The sequence below is a fragment of the Phyllobates terribilis genome, unplaced genomic scaffold, assembly GCF_046119375.1.
Source record: "Phyllobates terribilis strain yellow unplaced genomic scaffold, ASM4611937v1 Scaffold_4__5_contigs__length_816908805, whole genome shotgun sequence".
In the NCBI taxonomy this organism is placed as follows: Eukaryota; Metazoa; Chordata; class Amphibia; order Anura; family Dendrobatidae; genus Phyllobates; species Phyllobates terribilis.
In genome coordinates, this window is record NW_027362764.1 from 499,380,927 (window position 1) to 499,405,334 (window position 24,408).

Here is a 24,408-nt window from a genome sequence, read left to right on the forward strand (position 1 = left end):
CTCCGTCTAGGAAGGGTTATAACTCCATGTCCAAACAATGGAGTTAATTCTACACGGAGAAAGATATTCACAAGTGAAAAACATTCAATGTAGTTAATTTTCACCCCAAGGTCAGACTATGCAAAGATTATAAAAATTGCAAGAAATTCAAGACCTACAGCTCAGACTCCAAAGGCCTTGGTTGGCACGTTAAGCGATAAAGTTCATGCCAGTACAATTAGAAAAAGACTGGACAAGTATAGCTTGTTTTGAATGTTTGCTAGGAGAAGGCAATCTTTCTTTAGTGATAATTTTTTTTTTTTTTAAAGTTTGCAAAAGTTGCATCTGACCGAACCACAAGACTTCTGGAATAATGTCCTTTCACATTTCGACACAAGCCATTCTTAAAAAATCTGATTTGGTAGGGTTTTTTGTGACTTGCTTCTATAGCATTGAAAGAACTTAATTTGCACGACTGGTGTGACAGCCACAGTTGCCGTGTAGGCCAAGCCTTAGACAAGGCCAAAGAGTAGATGTGTGTCCATAACACCCTGCCTCACAGCTGGGCAAAAAACAAATGCAGCATATCCTCACAAACGCCCTTACACCAACTGTCAGTCATGGTGGTGGAGGGTTGATAATTTGGGCTTTCTTTGCAGCCACAAGTCCTGTACACGTTGCAGTCATTGAGCCAACCATGAAATCCTGTAGACCAAAGTGTTCTAGAGTCAAATGTGAGGCCATCTATCCAAAAGCTAAAGCTTGGCCCAAACTGGGTCATACAATGATCCCAGTCAGATCGGAAAATCTGCATCCAAATGGCTGAAAAAGAGTAGTCTTAAGTCCAGATCTGAACCAGTAGAAATGCTGTGCATAAATGAATGTCCACGAGCTTCAATGTACTTATGCACCACTATAAAGAGGAGTGGGCCAAAATTACGCTAGTATGTTGAGAGACTGTAACTGAGATGATTACGGTATTTCATTGCTGCTAAAGGTGGTTATTGATTCATGGGGTGTACTTAATTTTTCACACACTGCTTTGGCATTTTGGACTAGTTTGTGTTAAATTACACCGTGCCATTATTTATCATGTGGTGGTGTTCATCTGAGGTTGTTTTTCCTTAATTTTTTGGTATTCTACAAACTACTGTCTATTTATGTCTTGATTAGTATAACTGCAGAGTTCAAAGAGGGTGTATTTCGTGTTTTGCATGACTGTATATACACTGCTTATATGTGGGCTTAGTTTGATTTATAATACCATCCTAAAATCTCATAACCTACCGTATTTGTCTATTGTGTGTAGTAATCTAATGGCAGTGTGAATTCCTTGTATGCTCTTTTATTAATATGCAGTGGCATGTAAAAGTTTGGGCACCCCTGGTCAAAATTACTGTTATTGTGAACAGTTAAGCTAGCTGAAGATGAAATGACCTCTAAATCGCCTAAAGTTAAAGATGACACATTTCCTTTCATATTTTAGGCAAAAAAAATTGACATTTTTTTACATTTTGAAAATTACAAAAAGTAAAATGATAAAATATTTTTTTTTATTTCTATGGCGCCAACATATTTCGCAGCACTTTACATTTTAGAGGGGACTTGTACAGACAATAAAAGACATTACAGAATAACAATAATCACATAAATCAACAGATACCAGGAGGAGAGAGGGCCCTGCTTACAATCTATGAGGAAATAGGGGGACACGAAAGGTGGATGGTAGCAATTGCTTGTATTGTATGGTCCAACCATCAATGGAAAATGGAACAGTATATTGACCAGGAGTGCCCAAACTTTTACATGCTACTGTACTAATATTATGGTAGTTATTGTGGTACTCTAGATCTCAATATAACAAGAGGTTTTCATCATAAATCTTTAATGAAGGTGGATTTTGTTCTATCCCTTTATTTTTGCCAGTAGCTCTCCCCTTAACCCTCCCCACACCAACTTCAGGCCACTGGATGTTTCTCTTACTGCCCTGTTCTCGCTAACCTAATTGTATAAGACTCTTAACCACAAAACCCAAAAAACATTTTGTGTCATACTACAATTAAAACTGAGAAACGGACACATCTTCAACCCCCTCCCTCCCCGACCTCCTCACTGTCCTGTGCTTCCCCCCTTTGCACTGTCTGTAATGTTACAATATTTCTGTTCTATTACAGACACTGGCTAAGCCCTGTTTTTAAGTTATTCACCTTCCATAATGGAAGAGACGATCAGGAAATTAACCCTGTGTTATCTACAGGATTTTTACATACCTGTCTTTAAAAACATGCAGAAAATCTCATCCGTAAAGCTGGCTATACACATTAGATAGCGGATAGCGGTCGACTGACTATCTCTCCCAACTCCCCCATATATGAGAATGTTATCGCCATTCCTGTGTTCTCTACGAAAGATCCACTGCCAGAATCATCTGGCAGCGACTTGCCTCCCTGCCAAACAAAATACACGATTGAATTCCAACCACCCAATCTTTATGTTCCCCAACAGATAGTCAGGAAATCTTCATACACATTAAACCGTTGTCCGATCTTGTTGATACTGATGGGTTTGGCTGACTTTCTTTCATGTGTATGGGGTTTTAAGTGCTGTGTTCAGTTTTTGCTCAAGAAACCGTTAAACATATAAAGGGAACAAGGTGTACTGCAGAAAATATAGTTAATAATGTATAAGAAAAAGAATTGTCTTTTTGTTTCAGCCTGTGCATTGTTTGTGCCAAGTAATTATGAAGACGTTTCTATACGCGCCACTGACTTGTGATCTGCTATTCAATGTGCAATAGTGATTTTAATAAAACTTCATCGTCCTTGCTGGGAAGTATTTGGAAATAGATCTTCCTTAAAGGAGTTTTCTAGGCAAAATAACATTTTGCTCAGGGGACTGTATATGTAAAAAATAACAAACTCAGTCATACTCACCTACAGGCACCATCTGGATCCACCACCGGACGGTCCAGGTCTCCTCAGAGACAGGAAGCAGTGATGTCACCTTTCCACCAGCTGCCAGACAGCTCACCTTACTGCTGCCGCCAATCACAGGCCACAGTGGTCCAATGGCTGCTGGAACGGTGACATCAAAGCTTCCCGTCTTTGCTGTGTGCTGGATTCAGGGGGGCGCCAGTAGGCGAATATGACGGAGTTTATTTTTTAAATATTCAGTCCCCTGGCTCTGGACTTTAAAAGATAATCTAACACTATAATGTGATAGATATGGATACTGTTCTAAAAAGTCCTTTTTCCGCCCTAAATAGTATTTCTGAATAAGGTGCCATGTTCTCACCCACTGCCTTTTATCTTTGTGATGCAAATATTTGAGTAGAATTTCCCTTTTAAATATGGAAATGTCTTTAGGGCCTGATGCAGAGCGGGGCGCGTGGAGCTTGGCCAGAGGCACACAGTCTCTGCGTCTCCATACATTGATGTATTATGGCAGGGTTTCCCAAAGTCCAGTCCTCACGGCCCCCCAACAGGTCATGTTTCCAGGATTTTAGTTTTACACAGATGAGAGCCTGTGGCAACTTCTGGTGCCTTGATAATAATGCCATCACTTGGAAATGTGGTGATATAGGGATGGGGGGGGGGACGGGCGGGACGCATGACGATTAGAGTTTGGGAAACACTTCATGGAGGGAATGGCTGTATACCTACGTCACCTACACATATTGTACCCAGATGCCTCCTTCTGAAATATTGGACATGTGGAGGTACATTAGGGCCTCATAGAAGTCTATGGAAAACAATATTGCTGCGTTACAGTAACTGTCTTGCAGTTCTCAAGAAAAGATCCTAGTTTTCTATGTTTTAACCCCTTTTCCCATTGTTCTTACTTTGCAGTTTTTAACGGGTCTTGCAAATCATCAAAGGACAAAGAAACTTCTCATAGACACAAAAGCAAAGAGGCCACACCAGGGAAAGAAAAGAACAGGTATCACAAAGCCAAGAGCCGGAGAGAGTCTGCCGCTGCTATTCACCAACCTGCTTCTAACACGGGCTCACATGCCAAAGGGCTCGCTGCTAACAACCACCACAGTCATCTTAGATCGGCTCAGGATTTAAGGAAACAGGTAAACCTTATGCTTGCCTGTTTAAAGGAAAAATATGATAAATTGTGCATTTTAACCTGTTGTTTTGTATTGACAAAATACATATTTTCTGCCTGGGGAAAAGCCTTCACATTACTTGTGTAGGAGAAAAGGCACAAAGCTGTAGACTTGGAGGCACCTCCGACCATGGTAATGTATGTGGAAACTCTGGAGAGCATTTGTTACCAGTGATATTCTAAGCCCGGCTCCCAGATTCTTCTGAGTACTGCAAGATAGGGATATTCTGCACTCCAAAGCAACCAACTAAAGATAGCTGATGGCAAAGTGCTGGGACAAATCGAGTCCTCGTGAAACTAGAAGATCCATAGATGTCAACATGTATGAGCAAACCCCCAAATCTTCTGTCAGCCTGATCATAGGCAGGCTAACCCGCGCCTCCCAGATTTCCCTGCTTTCAGCACACATTAGCCCCTTGTCTTCCCACTCTTAACCCATTTGCACAGAGTTGTTGACTATGGCCTCAGGCCTCATTCACACTTCAATTTTTAGGGTGTAATGTGCAGATTTTAAATTCCCGACATGTTGATTTCTGAAGCGGACTTGTTACTGACTTGCTGCCGATATTTCCCATCGCGGTCAATGGGGAAAGTAAAAACATGGCACAAGCTTTTGTGGATTTGGCTGTGCGTCTGCTAGCTACAAAGAAAAGAAAAATTCTACAACACTTTAAAAAATATTGTATCGACTCCCTCTGGATCTTGTGTCACTCTCTTGCTTGATTTTCCCATCTGTCTCTGTCCTACCTAATCTCCCATATCAGAATCTTGTCCCGTGTAACTTCCACTGAAAAATCAGCAGCGAATATTTTCTACTACAGCAAAATCCATAAAAATACATGCTGCAGGTCGATTTTAATGCAGAGGGTACCTAAAAGGTGTAGATGTGAATTTTTTAATATCTCATGCCCTTTGCTGCTAGTGATTTCTGCTGTGAAAATTGTTATCAAAAATGCTGACTGAAAATCTATAGTAATTCAATATTGTGTAAAAATGCCATTATAGGGGTTTTCTACATTTTTTTGAGTTTTGTTTTACTTTAAATGCATGTATTTGGGACTAAAAATAATTTTTGTGATTGGGTTTAATTAAAAATGTTGTGTTATTGAATTCATGCTGCTGGAACCACGGGCAGCATGAATCAGATCCTGGCGCGATTGCAGCATTTCAGAGAAAACCTAGTTTTGAAAAGTCATCCAGAGACTATAGGGAGAGACCTGACTAGTACGGTGTGGACCCTGGCCTACTTCTCTCTGTCCCGCTTCACTCCTGTTGTTTGACAAGTCTCTCCCATGTGTGTGTACGAAGGAAGAGACCTGTCGATCAGCTGTAGTGGGGAGGGGAGAAGCCGGGCAGGGATGTCATCGGGCAGGTCACACCTTAGTCACCTGTTGGCTCTTTACACTATGGATAATATATGTTGTGTTTTTGCAGTCTGTCATCCAGGCTCTGATTCATGCTGCCCATAGTTCAGGATGTATCAAAAACAAAGCAGCTTTATTTAAACTATGACATACCCAAAAGAGACAAAAACTGCTGCATCAAAAACTCCATGAAAAACGCATGTGAAAAAACGTACTAAAAAAACCCACAAGTGACCTACCGTAATTTACATAATGGGTGCAGAAATGCTTTAGAAAATTGTGGGATGTCCACCAAATCCTCAACATGGGATTAAAGAAGTTGGCCACTACTTTTAGAATGTCTGATCGGCCGGGTTCCGGCAGCCCCGCCAATCAGCTGTCATTGGTGCCGGTGGCAGGCGCAGGCCGGAAGTACTTACTTGCCGAGCTTGGCCATCTACTTGTAGTGGCTGCCGCAGGATACGACACATCCACCCCTCCTATTGATTTGAATAGGAGGCAGATGTGTACTATCCTGCGGCAGCCACTAAAAGTAGATGGCCAAGCTCGGCAAGTAAGTACTTCCGGCCTGCGGCCGCCACCAGCACGAGTAACAGCTGATTGGCAGGGGTGCTGGGTGTCGGACCCCAGTCGATCAGACAGTGATGACATATCCTAAGGAGAGGCCATCAATGGAAAAGTAGTGGACAACCTCTTTAACTGACCATCCGTCATAGAGCTCGACTGACTGGAGAGATTGGGACTTTTATCGGTCTTGATTTGAGCTCTTCTCAGCTGATTTATGGCCACAAACCACCGTCAAAGTTGAATGTGCAGGGAAACAAATATCCTGTAAAAGCTAAAAAAGTGTAATTTTTTTAATGACACCCAAATGCAAAAAAATCTGTTTTAACCCCAAATAAGCAAAAAAAATAAATATAAATATAGCCCCAAATCTGCAGTAAAATCTGACAAATATGTAACATAAATGAGATCTGATTTACGGTTTCATAGTTAGAATGAATTTTCTCGTAATTTTTTTACATTTTCAAAAGCAATTCACAAACCTTAATGTAAGGTGAGACGTGGTAGAAATGGCATTTACCGCAGATTTCTGATGCTGATTCTCTGGAAAAAAAAATTTGACCTTGGTGGGATTTGTGTAAACTAATGCAGTATTTTTGGTGCATATGTAAAGCAATCACTGAACGCTCTGTATTATTTGGGACATTAGTCAAATGACAAGGTAGCCAAATAGTGTGTTTGCATGTGAGCCCTGCGTGCAGAGCCCTCCATATCTGGATGCTGCTCTATGAATATACACGGTGTCATTTACTCTCCTTCCTGTTAATTTGCCTTTAATTGTACTGAGACCGGAAATGTCTACCCAGAGCCCAGCGAGCACGGATTTACTCTCCTTCATCTCTGCATTCATCTCTGCAGAGGTCTGCTAAATGCTGAGCATTATCACAACAAGCAGCGCTGCAGCTGCTTCTAAAAACTTTAACCCTTTCCCCTTTGGAGCATTTTGTGTTTTCCTTTGCAGGGAGTGAAAACAGACAGACATAAAATGACTGCACGGGGAGGCTTTGTACGGAGTCTCCTTAAATATTTTCATAGCTTGCGTCTCGGTTAAACATCCTTGTAAAAGTTATTTTTGTTTGATTATTAACACACTTCCCTTCAGATATTTGGCCTGCTTTTTACAGTCTTATGCACAGATTTATTTATTTTTTTACTTTTTTGTTTTGTTTGAAATGTAATTTCTGTCCCCAGAGAGAAATTTAGAAAAATAAATTTAGAGAAAGTGTACCCGCCCATATTTAACCCCTTTCCAACCTGGCCAATTTCCTTTCTTGCGTTTTCGTTTTTTCCTCCTCTTCTTCTGTCATGAGCCATACCTTTAATATTTTTCCTTCTCCTTAGACGTATAAAGGATTATTTTTTGCTGGGTTTCAAAGGAGCTCTGTATTGATCGGTATAGAGGTCTTCAACAGACGATGCCGCTGTCAGATTTCGACTGCAACATTTAAATAGTTAGCACTCGCGGGCTCCGCTCTGCCTGTGATTGTTAGAGGCAGGTCCTGGCTGTGTATCACAGCCATTATCTGACGGGTATGGGTCAGTCTGACCCCGTGAGCCCTGGCCATACACCCGCTATTAACTTGTGCCGTACATGTACGGCGGATGTTGATAAGGTGTTAAAGAGCATATGTCACCAGGTTTTTGCAACACCATCTGAGAGCGGCATAATGTAGGGGCAGAGACCCAAATTCTGGCAATGTTTTACTTACTGGCCTGCGTGTTGTGTTTGTCTTTTTTATAAAATCGCTGTTTTTTCTGCTGCAGATCTACCAGTGTATAACCCCGTCCACACCACTTCTTGGCAGTTTTCTGTTTTCACTGTCCATTGGCAGAAAGCTGCCAATCAGTTGTGGGTCCATCGTTGGACTACATGGCGACAGGTTTACTAGTCCGCTAGTAATAATCTCCTTCTGATAAACAGGGATTTTATGAAAACTACAGCAAGCAGCCCAGTAAGTGACACATTGCAGGATATTATTGGCCAGTGAGCCTTACTTCTATACCAGGAAAGATCTCTGAACAAATTATTAATCAGCATGTATGTAAGTACTTGGATAAGAATACAGTAATTAACCAGAGCCAGCATGGGTTTGTAGCAAACAAGCATTTGCAGACCAATCTAATTTCCTTCTATGATGGAATCACTGACTGGGTGGATCAGGGTAATGCAGTAGATATAGTATATCTTGATTTCAGCAAAGCATTTGATAAAGTATCTCATACTACAACTGTGGCCCCATATTACAGTACGATGTTGGCACTGGCGTACACAGATTGAAAAGCGCTCCTGTGCAAGAACAATATATGGGCCCTTTGTAGCCCAAGAGCTCTTACAAATGCAAAATTGCACCTGCTTTGGAGGTAAAAATGTGCCCCCGTTTTCTCTTGGCCCCTATGCAGCTGCACAGGTTGGACCAATATGTCCATCCCTGCATGTTGGTATCAGTAAGCTCTTTAGAACGTCCCATTTTTTCCACTAATGTTAGTAAAGGCAGACTGCATGGCTAGGGGCTGGATTTTATATACCTGGAGCAATGGGACTGAATGAAAAACCTGAATTGAATTAAGAGGGGTGTCCCAATATTTCAGTCCATACTCTACAGTTTATATTTCCCTAGGGGTTATTTGGAACATTATGAACCAATGTATTGAGGAGGGTAAGACCTGATTACATTTACTTGATATTCTTAAAAATTTAGTTTAGGACCGTGTACATAGATGCTGTTGCATTGGCTGTCCGTATATCTGTGGACTACCATCCTGTCAAGCATACATTGATCTAAGTCAGGGATGTCAAACTCAAACACACAGAGGGCCAAATTGAAAAACTTGGACAAAGTCGTGGGCCAACCAGTATATAGTATAATGGACCCCACATAGTCCTCCATACAGAATAATGAGCCCCACAAGGTCCTCCATACAGAATAATGGGCCCCACAAGGTACTCCATACAGAATAATGGGCCCCACAAGGTCATCCATACAGAATAATGGGCCCCACAAGGTACTCCATACAGAATAATGGGCCCCACAAGGTCCTCGATACAGAATAATGGGCCCCACAAGGTCCTCCATATAGAATAATGGGCCCCCTATAGTCCTCCATATAGAATAATGGGCCCACATAGTCCTTCATACAGAATAATGGCCCCACATAGGGGTGGTGGTTCTGGTGTCGCGAGCCAAATAAAACCACCTTGAGGGCCAGATTTGGCCCACGGGCCAGATTTGACATGTGTGATCTAAGTAAAAAAGATAGCTTCTACATGTTGATAGCTGACAAGGATATACCTCCAGCTGTGCGTACAGCTTCTTGTCGTCCCCCCATCCCTGCCCTTGTGCACACCGACACTGCACACTTTATATCTACATTAATAAGGCAAAGCTGTAGGAATGCATAACTTTTAGCTTGTTGTAAACCGGTCCATGCCTGCATGACTCAAGAATAGGTTTATCACGCTGCTTTTTCCCTCACATCTTTAATGTCTCATAGTAATAAATAAGTGTCAGCATGTTTCCCGGTTAATAGTGAGACAGTCTGGCATGTATTAATAGTGGAGACAGACATATATAATTATAAGCTGTGAGACTGTTGGAAATGTCTCCTTGCTGCCCCGTCTAGAAGGAGATAGGGCGCCTTATTATTTTGTATCTCCCCTTTCGCTGCCTATGACCACGAATGAACTTCACAGATCATATTTCTCTAGACAAATACTCTACTCATATTACACAATTCATGTTCAATACCTCACTGTGTGGTGCTGAATGAGCCCTTAAATAATTAACTACTGTATTTACTGCTTGTTCCAGATGTCTAGTAGTGTATTATATATTGTGTACAATATAGCTATATTGATAGTTTTGTATATAAATTGCTGTTCCCTATTAACATGGACAATTAAAGCCAGGAGTCCCATGTCTACAAGTCTATAAATCAAAGTCTCCAGCTTAAAACTAAGAATTTACCCTTAAGGGCCTATAGACATACAAAGATAAAAGCATCTGTCTGTGTAGTAATTGTGCTTGATCCACAACTCCAGGAACTTATGTTGAGGGAACCTGTCACATTGGACAAGCAGTCTGATTTATGGGCAGCAGATGATGATACAGTAACGGCTGAGAACATTGATATGCTGTTCTGTGGCAAGCTTTACATTTTAACTTGTAATTTTTCATTTTAACTGCTGCTCATACTGAACTTAAGAGTCCAGTGGGCAGTTCTGCTTGCTGTCTGACAGCAATCTGTATGGTCCCTTTATACAAAGAAGCCCTGGACTCTGAAGCTTTGAATGAGCAAGAAATACAGTTGAAACCAGAAGTTAAAAAGACACATATGCATGTTTTTCTCAATATCTGACATGAAATCAGAATAAACCTTTCCCGTTTTAGGTCAATTAGGATTACCATAATTTTGAATTTGTCAAATGCCAGAATAATGAGAGAGCGAATGTTTTAAGGCCTTTTTATTACTTACTGCAAAGTCAAAAGTTTACATACACTAAGATTACTATGCCTTTAAACAATTCTGGACTGCCCATATGATGATGTCGTGTGTTTGGAAGCTTCTGAGTCTTCTTTTTGGCAACATCTGAGTTAGAGACACACCTGTGGATTTATTTTAATGCACACCTGAAACACACTGCTTCTTTTTTTACCATCATGGGAAAGTCTAAAGAAATCAGCCAAGATATCAGGAAGAGAATTGTGGACTTGCACAAGTCTGGCTCATCCTTGGGTACAATTTCAAGATACCTGAAGGTGCCTCGTTCATCTGTACAACCTATTATACGCAAGTACAAACAAGATGGGAATGTCCAGCCATCATACTGCTCAGGAAGGAGACGGGTTCTGTGTCCCAGAGGTGAACGTGCTTTGGTCCGACATGTGCATATCAACCCAATGACAAAAGCAAAAGACCTTGTGAAGATGATGGTGGAAGCTGGTAAGATTGTGTCAATATCCACAGTGAAATGAGTACTGTATCAACATGGGCTGAAAGGCCACTCTGCCAGGAAGAAGCCATTACTCCAAAAGAAACCTGAAAAAGCCAGATTAATGTTTACAAATGCACACAGGAAGAAAGACTTTAATTTTTGGAGACATGTCCTGTGATCTGATTAAACTAAAATTGAACTTCTTGGGCATAATGACCATACTTTCGTTTAGAGGAAAAAGGGAGAAGCTTGTAAGCCTAAAACACCATCCCAACTGTGAAACACTGGGGTGGCAGCATCATGTTGTTGGGTTGTTTTGCTGCAGGAGGGACTGGTGCACTTCACAAAATAGATGGCATCATGAGAAAAGAAGATTATGTGGCAATACTGAAGCAACATCTCAAGACATCAGCCAGGAAGTTAAAGCTTGGGAGGAAATGGGTCTTCCAAATGGACAATGACTCAAAGCATACTACCAAAATGGTAACAAAGTGGCTTAAGGATAACAGTCAATGTTTTGGAGTGGCCATCACAAAACCCTGATCTCAATCCTATTGGAAATTTATGGGCAAAGCTGAAAAGGCAGGTGCAAGCAAGGCGACCTACAAATCTGGATCAGTTACACCAGTTTTGTCAGGAGGAATGAGCCCAAATTCAGACCAACTATTGTGAGAAGCTTGTGGAAGGATATCTCAAACTTTTGACCCAAGTCATTTAGTTTAAGAGCAATAGTACCAAATACTAATGAAATATATGTAAACTTTTGACTTTGCAGTAAGTAATAAAAATGCCTTAAAACATTCTGTGTCTCTCTCTCTCTCTCTCTCTCTCTCTCTCTCTCTCTCTCTCTCTCTCTCTCTCTCTCTCTCTCTCTCTCTCTCTCTCTCTCTCTCTCTCTCTCTCTCTCTCTCTCTCTCTCTCTCTCTCTCTCTCATTATTCTGGCATTTGGCTAATATTAAAAATGATGGTAATCCTAATTGTCCTAAAGCAGAAAAGGTTTATTCTGATTTCATGTCAGATATTGAGAAAAACATGCATATTTGTCTCTTTATATAGTGTATGTAAACTTCTGGTTTCAACTGTAAATTGACTAATTACACGTTATACTAAATCTTTTCCTTCGAAACTATACGTCATCCTGCTCTTCTCTTCCTGCTCTGTAACCAGTTGCTCACAGATTAGACTGCATGTTCACTTTGACAGGTTCCCCTGAACCCTTTTACCCTCGATGGTGGTTTGCACGTTAATGACCAGGCCAATTTTTACAATTCTGACCACTGTCACTTTATGACGTATTAACTCTGGAACGCTTCAACGAATCCCACTGATTCTGAGATTGTTTTTTGTGACTTATTGTACTTCATGATAGTTGTAAAATTTCTTTGATATGACTTGCGTTTATTTGTGAAAAAATCGGAAATTTGGCGAACATTTTGAAAATTTCACAATTTTCAAACTTTGAATTTTCATGCCCTTAAATCAGAGAGATGCGTCACACAAAATAGTTAATAAATAACATTTCCCACATGTCTACTTTACATCAGCACAATTTTGGAACCACAATTTTTTTTTGTTATAAAGGTTAAAAGTTGACCATTTCTCATTTTTCAAACAAAGTTTACAAAACAATTTTTTTAGGGACCACATCACATTTGAAACAACTTTGAGGGGCCTTTATGAGAGAAAATACCCAAAAGTGACACCATTCTAAAAACTGCACCCCTCAAGGTGCTCAAAACCACATTCAAGAAGTTTATTAACTCTTCAGGTGCTTCACAGAGATTTTTGGAATGTGGAAGAAAAAAATGAACATTTTTTTTTTTTTTTTACAAAAATGTTACTTTAGACGCCAATTTTTTTATTTTTGCAAGGGTAACAGGAAAAAATGGACCCCAAAATTTGTTGTGCAATTTCTCATGAGCACGCATATGTGGGAGAAATCCACTGTTTGGGAGCACGGCAGGGTTCGAAAGGGAAGGAGCGCCATTTGACTTTTTGAATGTAAAGTTTGCTTGAATAATTAGCGGACACCATGTTGCGTTTGAAGAGCCCCTGATGTGCCTAAACAGTGGAAACGCCCCACAAGAGGCACCATTTTGGAAACTAGACCCCTCAGGGAACTTATCTAGATGTGTGGTAAGCACCCAGATCCCCCAGGTGCTCTACAGAAGTAAGTTTATAACTGCGAAAATAAAAAAAAAATCTAACTTTTTCCACAAAAACTATGTTTTAGCCCCAAATTTTTTATTTTCATAACGGTAAGATGAGAAAATGGACCCCAAAAACTTTTGTGAAATTTCTCCTGAGTATGCCGATACCCCATATGTGGGGAAAATACACTGGGCGCACGGCAGGGTTCAGAAGGGATGGAGCACTGTGCGACTTTTTGAACGCAAAATTGGCTGGAATTGAGAGCGGATGCCATGTCTCGTTTTGGAAAGCCCCTGATGTGCCTAAACAGTGGAAACCCCCCACAAGTGACTCCATTTTTGGAAGCTAGACCCCTCAAGGATTTTATCAAGGGGTATAGTGAACATTTTGAACCCAGAGGTACGACACAGAAATTGATAACATTAGGTCATCATATTGAATAAGTTGTCATTAGTCTTGAGCGTAAGTGCTCAGTACTTGAGTTTGCATCGGGTACTCAGGTATGCACCAAGTATAGCCGGTGTACACCCCGAGTCTCCACCCCGCATGTTTCACGGTTGTTAGACACCCCAAAAAAAAAACATGCGGGGATCGCTCGTGCATGGCAGGCAATCCCCGCGAGGTTTTTTTGGCCGCAAAGCATATGGGGCGGAGACTCACATGTCACTCGAGCACCCGCGATACTCTGTGCATACCCGAGCACCCGATGCAATCTCAAGTAGCGAGCACTTGCACTCAACAATAGTCACCATATTGTCATCATTTTTTTCTTTACTTTTGACAAAATCCCAACCCTAACCCTAGCACAGCCCTAACCCTAGCACAGCCCTAACCCTAGCACAGCCCTAACCCTAGCATAGCCCTAACCCTAGCATAGCCCTAACCCTAGCATAGCCCTAACCCTAGCATAGCCCTAACCCTAGCACAGCCCTAACCCTAGCACAGCCCTAACCCTAGCACAGCCCTAACCCTAGCACAGCCCTAACCCTAGCACAGCCCTAACCCTAGCACAGCCCTAACCCTAGCACAGCCCTAACCCTAGCACAGCCCTAACCCTAGCACAGCCCTAACCCTAGCACAGCCCTAACCCTAGCACAGCCCTAACCCTAGCACAGCCCTAACCCTAGCACAGCCCTAACCCTAGCACAGCCCTAACCCTAGCACAGCCCTAACCCTAGCACAGCCCTAACCCTAGCACAGCCCTAACCCTAGCACAGCCCTCACCCTAGCACAAGCCTCACCCTAGCACAAGCCTATGATATGATTATGATTGCAAAAAAAGCGTCTTTTAGTGTATGACAGCTGTCAAAGACTAGTTTTTGCATCCCCATATTTTGAGAGCTATAACTTTTTCCATATTTCGGCCGACAGAGTCATGTGATGGCTTGTTTTTTGTGGGACGAGTTGACGTTTTTATTGGTATCATTTTCAGGCACGTGACATTTTTTGATAGCTTTTTATTCAGATTTTTGGGAGGCAGAATAAACAAAAACCAACAGTTCGGGAATTTTTTTTTTTGCCGTTCTGCATGTGTTAAGATTGATAAGGCAGCTTTATTCTTCGGGTCAGTACGTTTACAGCGGTATCACTTTTGTATCGTTTTTTTATGTTTTGGCGCTTTTACACAATAAAAGCTATTTTACAGAAAAAAATATTTTTTTGCATCGCTTTATTCTGAGAACTATAACTTTTTTTCTTCTTCGGCTGATGGAGCTGTATGGCGGCTTGTTTTTTGCGGGACAAGATGACATTTTAAGTGGTTCCATTTTTATCTACATTTGTCTTTTTGATTGCGCTTTATTCCATTTTTTGTTTGGCGGTATGATGATATAGCATGGTTTTTTGCTTTGTTTTTTATTTTATTTTTTTACAGTGTTCACTAAAGGGTTTAACTAGTGGGACAGTTTTATAGGTCAGGTTGTTCCGGACGCGGCAATACCAAATATGTGTGCTTTTTATTTATTTTTTTTTTTCAGAATAATATGTATTCATGGGTACAATATATTTTTATTTTTTTGGGTTTATTTTTTATTTTTTTATTTTTTAAATATTTTTACAATTTTTTTTTTTCACTTTCTGATACTTTTTTTTAACTTTTAAACTTTGTCCCACTATGGGACTTTCATTTTTTTCATACAGATTGCTTCCATAGCATAGAAATGTTGCAGCAGCATCTCTATGCTATGCAGGCTGCAGTCTGTGCACACAAGTTAGGTAGACCGCGCACTGAGCACGGTCTACCTAACTTCCTGCTGTCTGGTGACCCGGATGTCGTCATGACGACATCGTGTCACCATGACAACCACCGGGACCCCACACAGACAGCACAGGACACCGGAGAGGAGATAAGTGTCGGCGCTTACCTCCCCTTGCCACCGGAATGCTGCGATCGACTTCGATTGCAGCATTTCGGGGGTTAATGTGCCGGGAGTGGTGCGGGTCCGCTCCTGGCACATAGTACCGGGTGTCAGCTGTGACAATCAGCTGACACCCAACGGCGATCGCCCTGCACTGCTTGTGTGCGGGCGCGATCACATTCTGCATAATAGTATGTCCCTGGCCACAAGGGGTTAAATAACACATATTGTTAGCATTAAAGGGGTTTTCCCATGAACAAAAGTTGATTTTAATCAATAGATCTTTGAATAATAATAAGTTCCACAATAGGATGTGTGTAAATAAAATGTTCCTGTGCTGAGATAATCTTGTAAATGTGACTCTGCTGTGTACTGTGTAATGGCTGGTACTGATCATACCACAGCTCCTGGGCAGGGAAGGAAGCAAAAGAATATACAGACATTACAGCAGGGGATCGCAGCTGATTCTTTTTGTGAGGTAAAACACTTCACTTCCTATTTTTAAACAATGTTTTACTTCAAAGAAAGAATCAGCTGTGATCTCCTGCTGTAATATCTGTATACTCTTTTACTTCCCTCCGCCTAGGAGATGTGGTATGATCAGACCATTTCCCTGTACGGTCAGACACAGTCATTACACAGTACACAGCAGGGGCACATTTATAAGATTATCTCAGCACAGGAACATTTTATTTAAACACATCCAATTGTGGAAATTATTATTATTCCAACATCTATTGATTAAAATCAACTTTTGTTTATGTGAAAACCCCTTTAAGGTTCAATAATGCCTTACATATGGTGTTGTTTTAGAAAACGTGTAATAATCTGCAACCGTGCTACTTTCTGTGTTGGTTTTTATCTGAATTCACAGTACCTCCATTTTCTATATTTTTTTTTCAGGTTTCCAAGGTGAACGGAATAACCCGGTTATCATCGGGTTCTAATGCAGCCGGTGCCAAAAAAACTAGAGAAACAAGACCTTCACCGTCCAAAACTGTGAAGTATACTGCAACGGTGACCAAGGGAACTGTCACATACACCAAAGCCAAGAAAGAACTGGATAAGGCAACCAAACTGAATCACAGCAAAACCAGTTCATCTGTTCACCACACAATCTCAGGGACCACAGAAAGCAGCAATGCAAAAACTCGTAAACAGGTGCTATCTCTTTCCACATCCAAGCCCAACTGTGCCACTGGTATTAGCTGTGTCAAGGTGAATGGCAAGTTGAATAAAAAGACTTGCATTAGGGAAGTGGGGCGGCAGCTAAGGGAAGGATTGCGCAACTCTAAAAGACGTCTGGAAGAGGCAAACCACCCCAACAAGGCGCAGCCTTTGGTAAAAAAAATTAAAGTATCCGCCAGCTTGCCAGAGGTTAGAAGCAAAAGGCTAGCGGCGGAGAAACAGGTGCTTAATGGACACATAAAGAAAGATGTGCCAGAGAAGATGCTGGAGAGAAACAGGCCAAAGCGGGCCTCAGCAGCCAAGAGCACACTAACTACACAAACCCGCAGTAAGACGGAAGATGCTGGCTGTGAAAATCGCTCTACCTCGCAGACCGATTCCTCGCACAAATCTGTGGACTCAACAAAACCTGAACAAATTGCTGGGAGGCCCAGGTGCATCGGCATGTGTGAGATTCCTGTCCTCCGACCTTCTGCCAAGGAATTTCATGACCCTTTGATCTATATCGAGTCCATCCGATCCCAAGTGGAGAAGTATGGTATGTGCACCGTGATCCCACCAGCCGACTGGAGACCAGAGTGCAAGCTGAATGAGGAGATGCGCTTTGTGACGCAGAACCAACACATCCACAAGCTTGGCCGACGCTGGGGCCCCAATGTGCAGCGGCTGGCCTGCATCAAGAAGCACCTCAAATCTCAGGGCATCTCCATGGATGAGCTTCCTCTTATAGGTGAGAGCATGACACAGACCAAGCGGCATGTGACTTATTTCTCAGTTCTGCTTCACAATTGTTTTTTCCCCTATAGTGAAAGCACAGGGGAAGCTGAATAATCTGTGACACAAAGCTGTGTATTTTCAGTGTGTATTAATATCTTCCTTTTGTTCGCTGTAGGCGGCTTATACATTGGTTTTTGTACAGACTAATAATTTTAGGGAATTTCCTTCACTGGTAGCGTATTCTGGTGTAGTTCCTCTGTAGTAGTCAGAAAACATCTATATGTTCTATGCAGGCAACCTACGCTTCTCATACCAGCGCACATTATTCCATGTGCTTATTTTTTTTGTTTATCTACATGATCTTTAATTAACTTCTTCAATGAAGCAGCAAGCGCAAGAAATTTCATGTGATAAATCCTAAGTCCTGGAGAAATGTCAATCACAGCTCCACTTTGCCTTTGTTGATCCTTTTCATTACCCTTGCTCCTCTTTATGCTCCATCAGGGATTTCTTTTGTAAGCGTTTCCAAATTTTATGTCTTCATATTATTTTAAGTGTGTGTCTAAGACGCTGTGTGCTTTTAGTGTGTCATCTCATCCTTCATGGGTAAGGATAAGCCTGCTTTGAAGCGTTCTGTTGATGCCCAGGGTTCACCATTGTTTTCGTGCTATTTTTTGCCTGTTTTATTTTGTCATTGCTTTGTGCCGTTTTGATTTTTTAAAATTTGTTTTGGGATTCATTTGTCAGTAAACTTTGCAGTCATTCATAACCATTTGCATAATTGCCAATATACGCCATATTTTCTTAGCTATATCTGCTTTTTGTACATCTGTTTGCTCATGCATATTTGACTCTGACAAACTGATTTTTGACATTCCTTATTCTTGCCATTTGAAACCTTTTAAAATGATTTAGAAAATTTCGAGAAAATTGCAAAGGAACTACAAGTAACTTTTCCATATCAACTTCATCACGACAGGGACCAACTCAAAGACTTCTTTTCTTCTGCGTATCTTCCAATCTTTTCTTGACACTTGTCTTAGTAAAGTCGATGTTTGATTGACAGAGGGGGCGATGTACCGAGATGATTTATACATGAGTAACTTATTACTGTGCTGGGAACATCAAACCTTTGCTTGGTAATATGTCAAAAAGCAAATCAATGAAGTTGTTGCCAGCTGGATGGGGTGTTTTCTTTTGAATATTGTGCCCCATATGAAAGGTCATGATGAAATCCCTTTGTTATGTGGTTTTGTAACTCCAGACATAAGGGTTCAATGTTTGCTTCACTCTCCATGCTCTTTCCAATGTCCCTGGTCCAATTGCCCACTATTGCAGTGGAGTCCTTCACCGGATCTCCCCATCCAATAGGCTGGGCTACTTTTCTCCAGGAGCCGCCTGTACAGAGTGCCCTTATTTCCAGCGACCACTTTGTTGCCTATGTGTTTTAATTTCTATTTAATGGTGGACAGAGCTGTAATTGTAGCCTTTTACTTCATGTTGGTATACAGCCCCCTCATCTTACTTTTGTCGTAATGCTTTTATTGAAATTTTTGGAGGGGAAAAACAAGGTATGTCATATGAGGTTAAAACCTTGAGACATGATTCAATCCACAATCCATGTTGGTGCCTTAATAAGCACCTATGTTGGGCTGGATCTAAGGCCCAGTGGTTGAGGTTTTCTGCTTTCCTGATCGGACAGTCAAATTCAATCATATTTTCAGTTCTTGGTTTGACTTTGCATCCCTATTCCAGCAACTTTGTTTCCCATGAAGTTGCATGTTCAATCTAGTGGAAATATATGCAAATGTGATGTCTTACTGAAATCTGCACTGATTGATGAGAAAATCAATCCCTAACTGTGTGCTTATTAAGGCACTAAGATTGAATCATTTTCTCATAAATGCACGTGTGTGTCAGCATAGGCACTAGGTGTGGAAATGTCCACTATCATTCTTGCTAAGAAGCGGCATGTTCTACAAGTACATCTTCAAGCAAAGCTCCGAATATGCAGGAAAGAAAGTAAAGAAGATGCAATCTAATTATTCTGAATATTTCCATTAGTTTATGCAGCTCTCTAGTAGAAGATTAAAGGGAGACATTGTGATCTGATTTCCTAAATTTGCCTAATTGGCATTTAGAATTTCATGCCGAATGTCCTAAATTCTCAATTGCTGATATTAAAAGGGAGTCTGTCACCCCAAAACACTAACAAAACCACTTATACAGGTATGTCACGGACTTTACCAACTATGAGAAAAAAATCATAACTGTAGTAAAGTTTTTAGTGGTCTATTTGGGGTTTATTTGTGTGTGTATATATGTATATGTACAGTAGAAACCAGAAGTTTACATACACTATATAAAAAGACACATATGTATGTTTTTTTTCAATACCTAACATGAAATCAGAATAAACCTTTCCCGTTTTAGGTCAATTAGGATTACCATAATTTTTAATATTTGCCAAATGCCAGAATAATGAGCGAGAGAGAATGTTTTAAGGCATTTTTATTACTTACTACAAAAGCAAAAGTTTACATACATTTCATTAGTATTTGGTAGCATTGCCCTTAAACTGAATGACTTAGGTCAAACCTTTGGGATATCCTTCCACAAGCTTCTCATAATCGTTGGTCGGAATTTGGGCCCATTCCTCCTGACAAAACTGGTGTAACTGATCCAGGTTTGTAGGTCGCCTTGCTCGCACCTGCCTTTTCAGCTTTGCCCATAAGTTTTCAATAGGATTGAGATCAGAGCTTTGTGCTGGCCACTCTATAACATTGACTTTGTTATCCTTAAGCCACTTTGTTACCATTTCGGCAGTATGCTTCGAGTATTTGTCCATTTGGAAGACCCATTTCCGCCCAAGCTTTAACTTCCTGGCTGATGTCTTGAGATTTTGTTTCAGTATTGCCACATAATCTTCTTTTCTCATGATGCCATCTATTTTGTGAAGTGCACCAGTCCCTCCTGCAGCAAAACAACCCCACAACATGATGCTGCCACCCCCGTGTTTCACAGTTGGGATGGTGTTTTTAGGCTTCCAAGCTTCTCTCTTTTTCCTTCAAACATAAAGATGGTCATTATGCTCAAAAAGTTAAATTTTAGTTTCATCAGACCACAGGACATGTCTCCAAAAATGAAGGTCTTTATTCCTGTGTTAATTTGCAAACATTAATCTGGATTTTTTATGTTTCTTTTGGAGTAATGGCTTCTTCCTGGCAGAGTGACCTCTCAGCCCATGTTGAGACAGTACTCGTTTCACTGTGGTTATTAACACAATCTTACCTGCTTCTAGCATCATCTTCTCAAGGTCTTATGCTTTTGTTCCTGGGTTGATATCCACATGTTTGACCAAAGCACCATTCATATCCTTCCTGAGCGGTATGATGGATGGACATTCCCATCTTGTTTGTGCTTGCGTATAATTGTTTGTACAGATGAACGAGGCACCTTCAGGTATCTTGAAATTGTACCCAAGGATGAGCCAGACTTGTGCAAGTCCACAATTCTCTTCCTGATAACTTGGCTGATTTCTTTATACTTTCCCATGATGCTACACAAAGAAGTTTCAGGTGTGCATTAAAATACATCCACAGGTGTCTCTAATTGACTCAGATGTTGCCAAAAACCTATCAAAAGCTTCCAAACACTTGACATCATCATATGGGCAGTCCAGAATTGTTTAAAGGCGTAGTAATCAAGCAATGCTAGTTGTTCTAAAATGGGAAAGGTTTATTCTGATTTCAAGTCATTATTATTATTATTATTTCATGTCAGATATTGAGAAAAACATGCTTATGTGTCTTTTTACATAGTGTATGTAAACTAACTTCAACTGTGTGTATGTATGTGTGTATATGTGTATATATATATATATATATATATAATATTACAGTACAGACCAAAAGTTTGGACACATCTTCTCATTTAAAGATTTTTCTGTATTTCATGACTATGAAAATTGTACATTCACACTGAAGGCATCAAAACTATGAATTAACACATGTGGAATTATATACTTAACAAAAAAGTGTGAAACAACTGAAAATATGTCTTATATTCTAGGTTCTTCAAAGTAGCCACCTTTTGCTTTGATGACTGCTTTGCACGCTCTTGGCATTCTCTTGATGAGCTTCAAGATGTAGCCACCGGAAATGGTCTTCCAACAATCTTGAAGGAGTTCCCAGAGACGCTTAGCACTTGTTGGCCTTTTTGCCTTCACTCTGCGGTCCAGCTCACCCCAAACCATCTCGATTGGGTTCAGGTCTGGTGACTGTGGAGGCCAGGTCATCTGGCGTAGCACCCCATCACTCACCCTCTTGGTCAAATAGCCCTTACACAGCCTGGAGGTGTGTTTGGGGTCATTGTCCTGTTGAAAAATAAATAATGGTCCAACTAAACGCAAACCGGATGGAATAGCATGCCGCTGCAAGATGCTGTGGTAGCCATGCTGGTTCAGTATGCCTTCAATTTTGAATAAATCCCCAACAGTGTCACCAGCAAAGCACCCCCACACCATCACACCTCCTCCTCCATGCTTCACGGTGGGAACCAGGCATGTAGAGTCCATCCGTTCACCTTTTCTGCGTTGCACAAAGACACGATGGTTGGAACCAGAGATCTCAAATTTGGACTCATCAGACCAAAGCACAGATTTCCACTGGTCTAATGTCCATTCCTTGTGTTCTTTAGCCCAAACAAGTCTCTTCTGCTTGTTGCCTGTCCTTAGCAGTGGTTTTCTAGCAGCTATTTTACCATGAAGGCCTGCTGCACAAAGTCTCCTCTTAACAGTTGTTGAAGAGATGTGTCTCCTGCTAGAACTGTGTGGCATTGACCTGGTCTCTAATCTGAGCTGCTGTTAGCCTGTGATTTCTGAGGCTGGTGACTCTGATAAATTTATCCTCAGAAGCAGAGGTGACTCTTGGTCTTCCTTTCCTAGGGCGGTCCTCATGTGAGTCAGTTTCTTAGTAGCGCTTGATGGTTTTTGCAACTGCACTTGGGAACACTTTCAAAGTTTTCCCAATTTTTCGGACTGACTGACCTTCATTTCTTAAAGTAATGATGGCCACTTCTTTTTCTTTACTTCGCTGCTTTTTTCTTGCCATAATACAAATTCTAACAGTCTATTCAGTAGGACTATCAGCTGGGTATCCACCAGACTAATGCACAACGCAACTGATGGTCCCAACCCCATTTATAAGGCAACAAAAATCCCACTTATTAAACCTGACAGGGCACACCTGTGAAGTGAAAACCATTTCCGGTGACTACCTCTTGAAGCTCATCAAGAGAATGCCAAGAGTGTGCAAAGCCGTCATCAAAGCAAAAGGTGGCTACGTTGAAGAACCTAGAATATAAGACATATTTACAGTTGTTTCACACTTTTTTGTTAAGTATATAATTCCACATGTGTTAATTCATAGTTTTGATGCCTTCTGTGTGAATGTACAATTTGCAAAGTCATGAAAATACAGAAAAATCTTTAAATGAGAAGGTGTGACCAACCTTTTTTATGTATATATGTGTGTGTGTGTGTGTGTGTGTGTGTGTGTGTGTATAATATATATTTTTTATTATTATTGTAACGTTTTTTTCATTTGCAAATAAAGTGGTTTCTCTGCACTCTTTGTTTGGCTAAGGCCTTAGTGTACCATTATGCCCCATTACTTTGCATACTGAAGACAGTCATATCTTGGTTATTAGTGGTCTCTGCAGCCGCACTCATATAGTGATATTACCATCTCTCGATGCTGGCTCCTATCTGCAGTACAGTCCTGTATGGCGACTACAGACAGGAGCCATGAGAGCTGGCAATGACACTGCAAGCTTGGCTGGTGTGTCCATGCTGGAGGTGCAGAGCTGCTGATTGTCCCATTTTGATCAACAGAGCTAAACGCAATTAGCAGCTCTTAACTTCTACATGGACACTGCCACTGCACTCAGTGATATTGCCGGCCCTCATCACTGGCCCTGGTCTTGGCAGCTGTTCGGTACTGTACTGCTGACACAGAAAGGAGGCCGCAATGACACGATGTGAGCGCGGCTGCAGTATCCGTGCAGTACTACTGTCTGAGTTCAGGAAGTGCTCAAAATGTAAGTTGATTGGGCATAACAGTGCACTGAGCCCCATTCCACGCCAGTGGTGTACCAAAGCTCCCTCACATGCACACAAAAAATAAATTTTTATGCCAACTAAACTACTGAAAGCTATACTACAGCTATGATTTCTATTAATTCTACAGCGACATGTCAAAGTTTGGGCACCCATGGTCAAAATTACTGTTATTGTGAACAGTTAATCAAGCTGAAGATGAAATGATCTCTAAAAGGCCTAAAGTTAAAGATGACACATTTCCTTTGTATTTTAGGCAAAAATAAATATATATTTTCATCTTTTAAATTTTAAAAATTACAAAAAGGAAAATGGTCCAATGCAAAAGTTTAGGCACCTTTCATGGTTAGCACCTAATAGAACCTCCTTTTGCAAGCATCACAGCTTGTAAACCCTTTTTGTAGCCCGACAGGAGTCTTTTTCAATTCTTCCTTCCTTGGAAAATTCTTCCAGTTCTGTGATATTCCGGAGTCATCTTGCATGTGCTGCTATTTTGAGGTCTAACCACAGATTTTCAATGATGTTCTGATCAGGGGACTATGAGGGCCATTGTAAAACCTTCAGCTTGCGTCTTTTGAGGTAGTCTATTGTGGATTTTGATTTGTGTTTAGGAACATTATCCACTTGTAGAAGCCATCCTCTTTTCAACTTAAGCTTTTTTATAGATGGTGTTATGTTCATGAAGAATTTGTTGAAATTTAATTGAATCCATTCTTACCTCTACCTGTGAAATGCTCCTCGTGCCATTGTCTGTAACACAACCACAAAGTATGATTGATCCACCCCCACGCTTAATGGTTGGTGAGATGTTCTTTTCCTGAATTTCTGTACCCTTTTTTCTCCACACATACCTTTGATCATTGTGGCCAAAGAGATCTATTTTCACCTCATCGGTCCACAGGACTTGTTTCCAAAAGGCATCA

At 41.0% G+C, this 24,408-nt stretch overlaps 1 protein-coding gene across 1 annotated transcript in view; it reads left to right on the forward strand.

Moving 5' to 3' along the window:
• Positions 1–24,408, forward strand: part of JARID2 (jumonji and AT-rich interaction domain containing 2) — a 166,267-nt gene that overhangs the window by 109,213 nt on the left and 32,646 nt on the right. The window contains exons 6-7 of the mRNA XM_073678794.1: positions 3,828–4,057; positions 16,366–17,380. Coding sequence (XP_073534895.1) covers positions 3,828–4,057; positions 16,366–17,380 — 1,245 coding nt within the window. The remainder of the gene's footprint in view (positions 1–3,827; positions 4,058–16,365; positions 17,381–24,408) is intronic.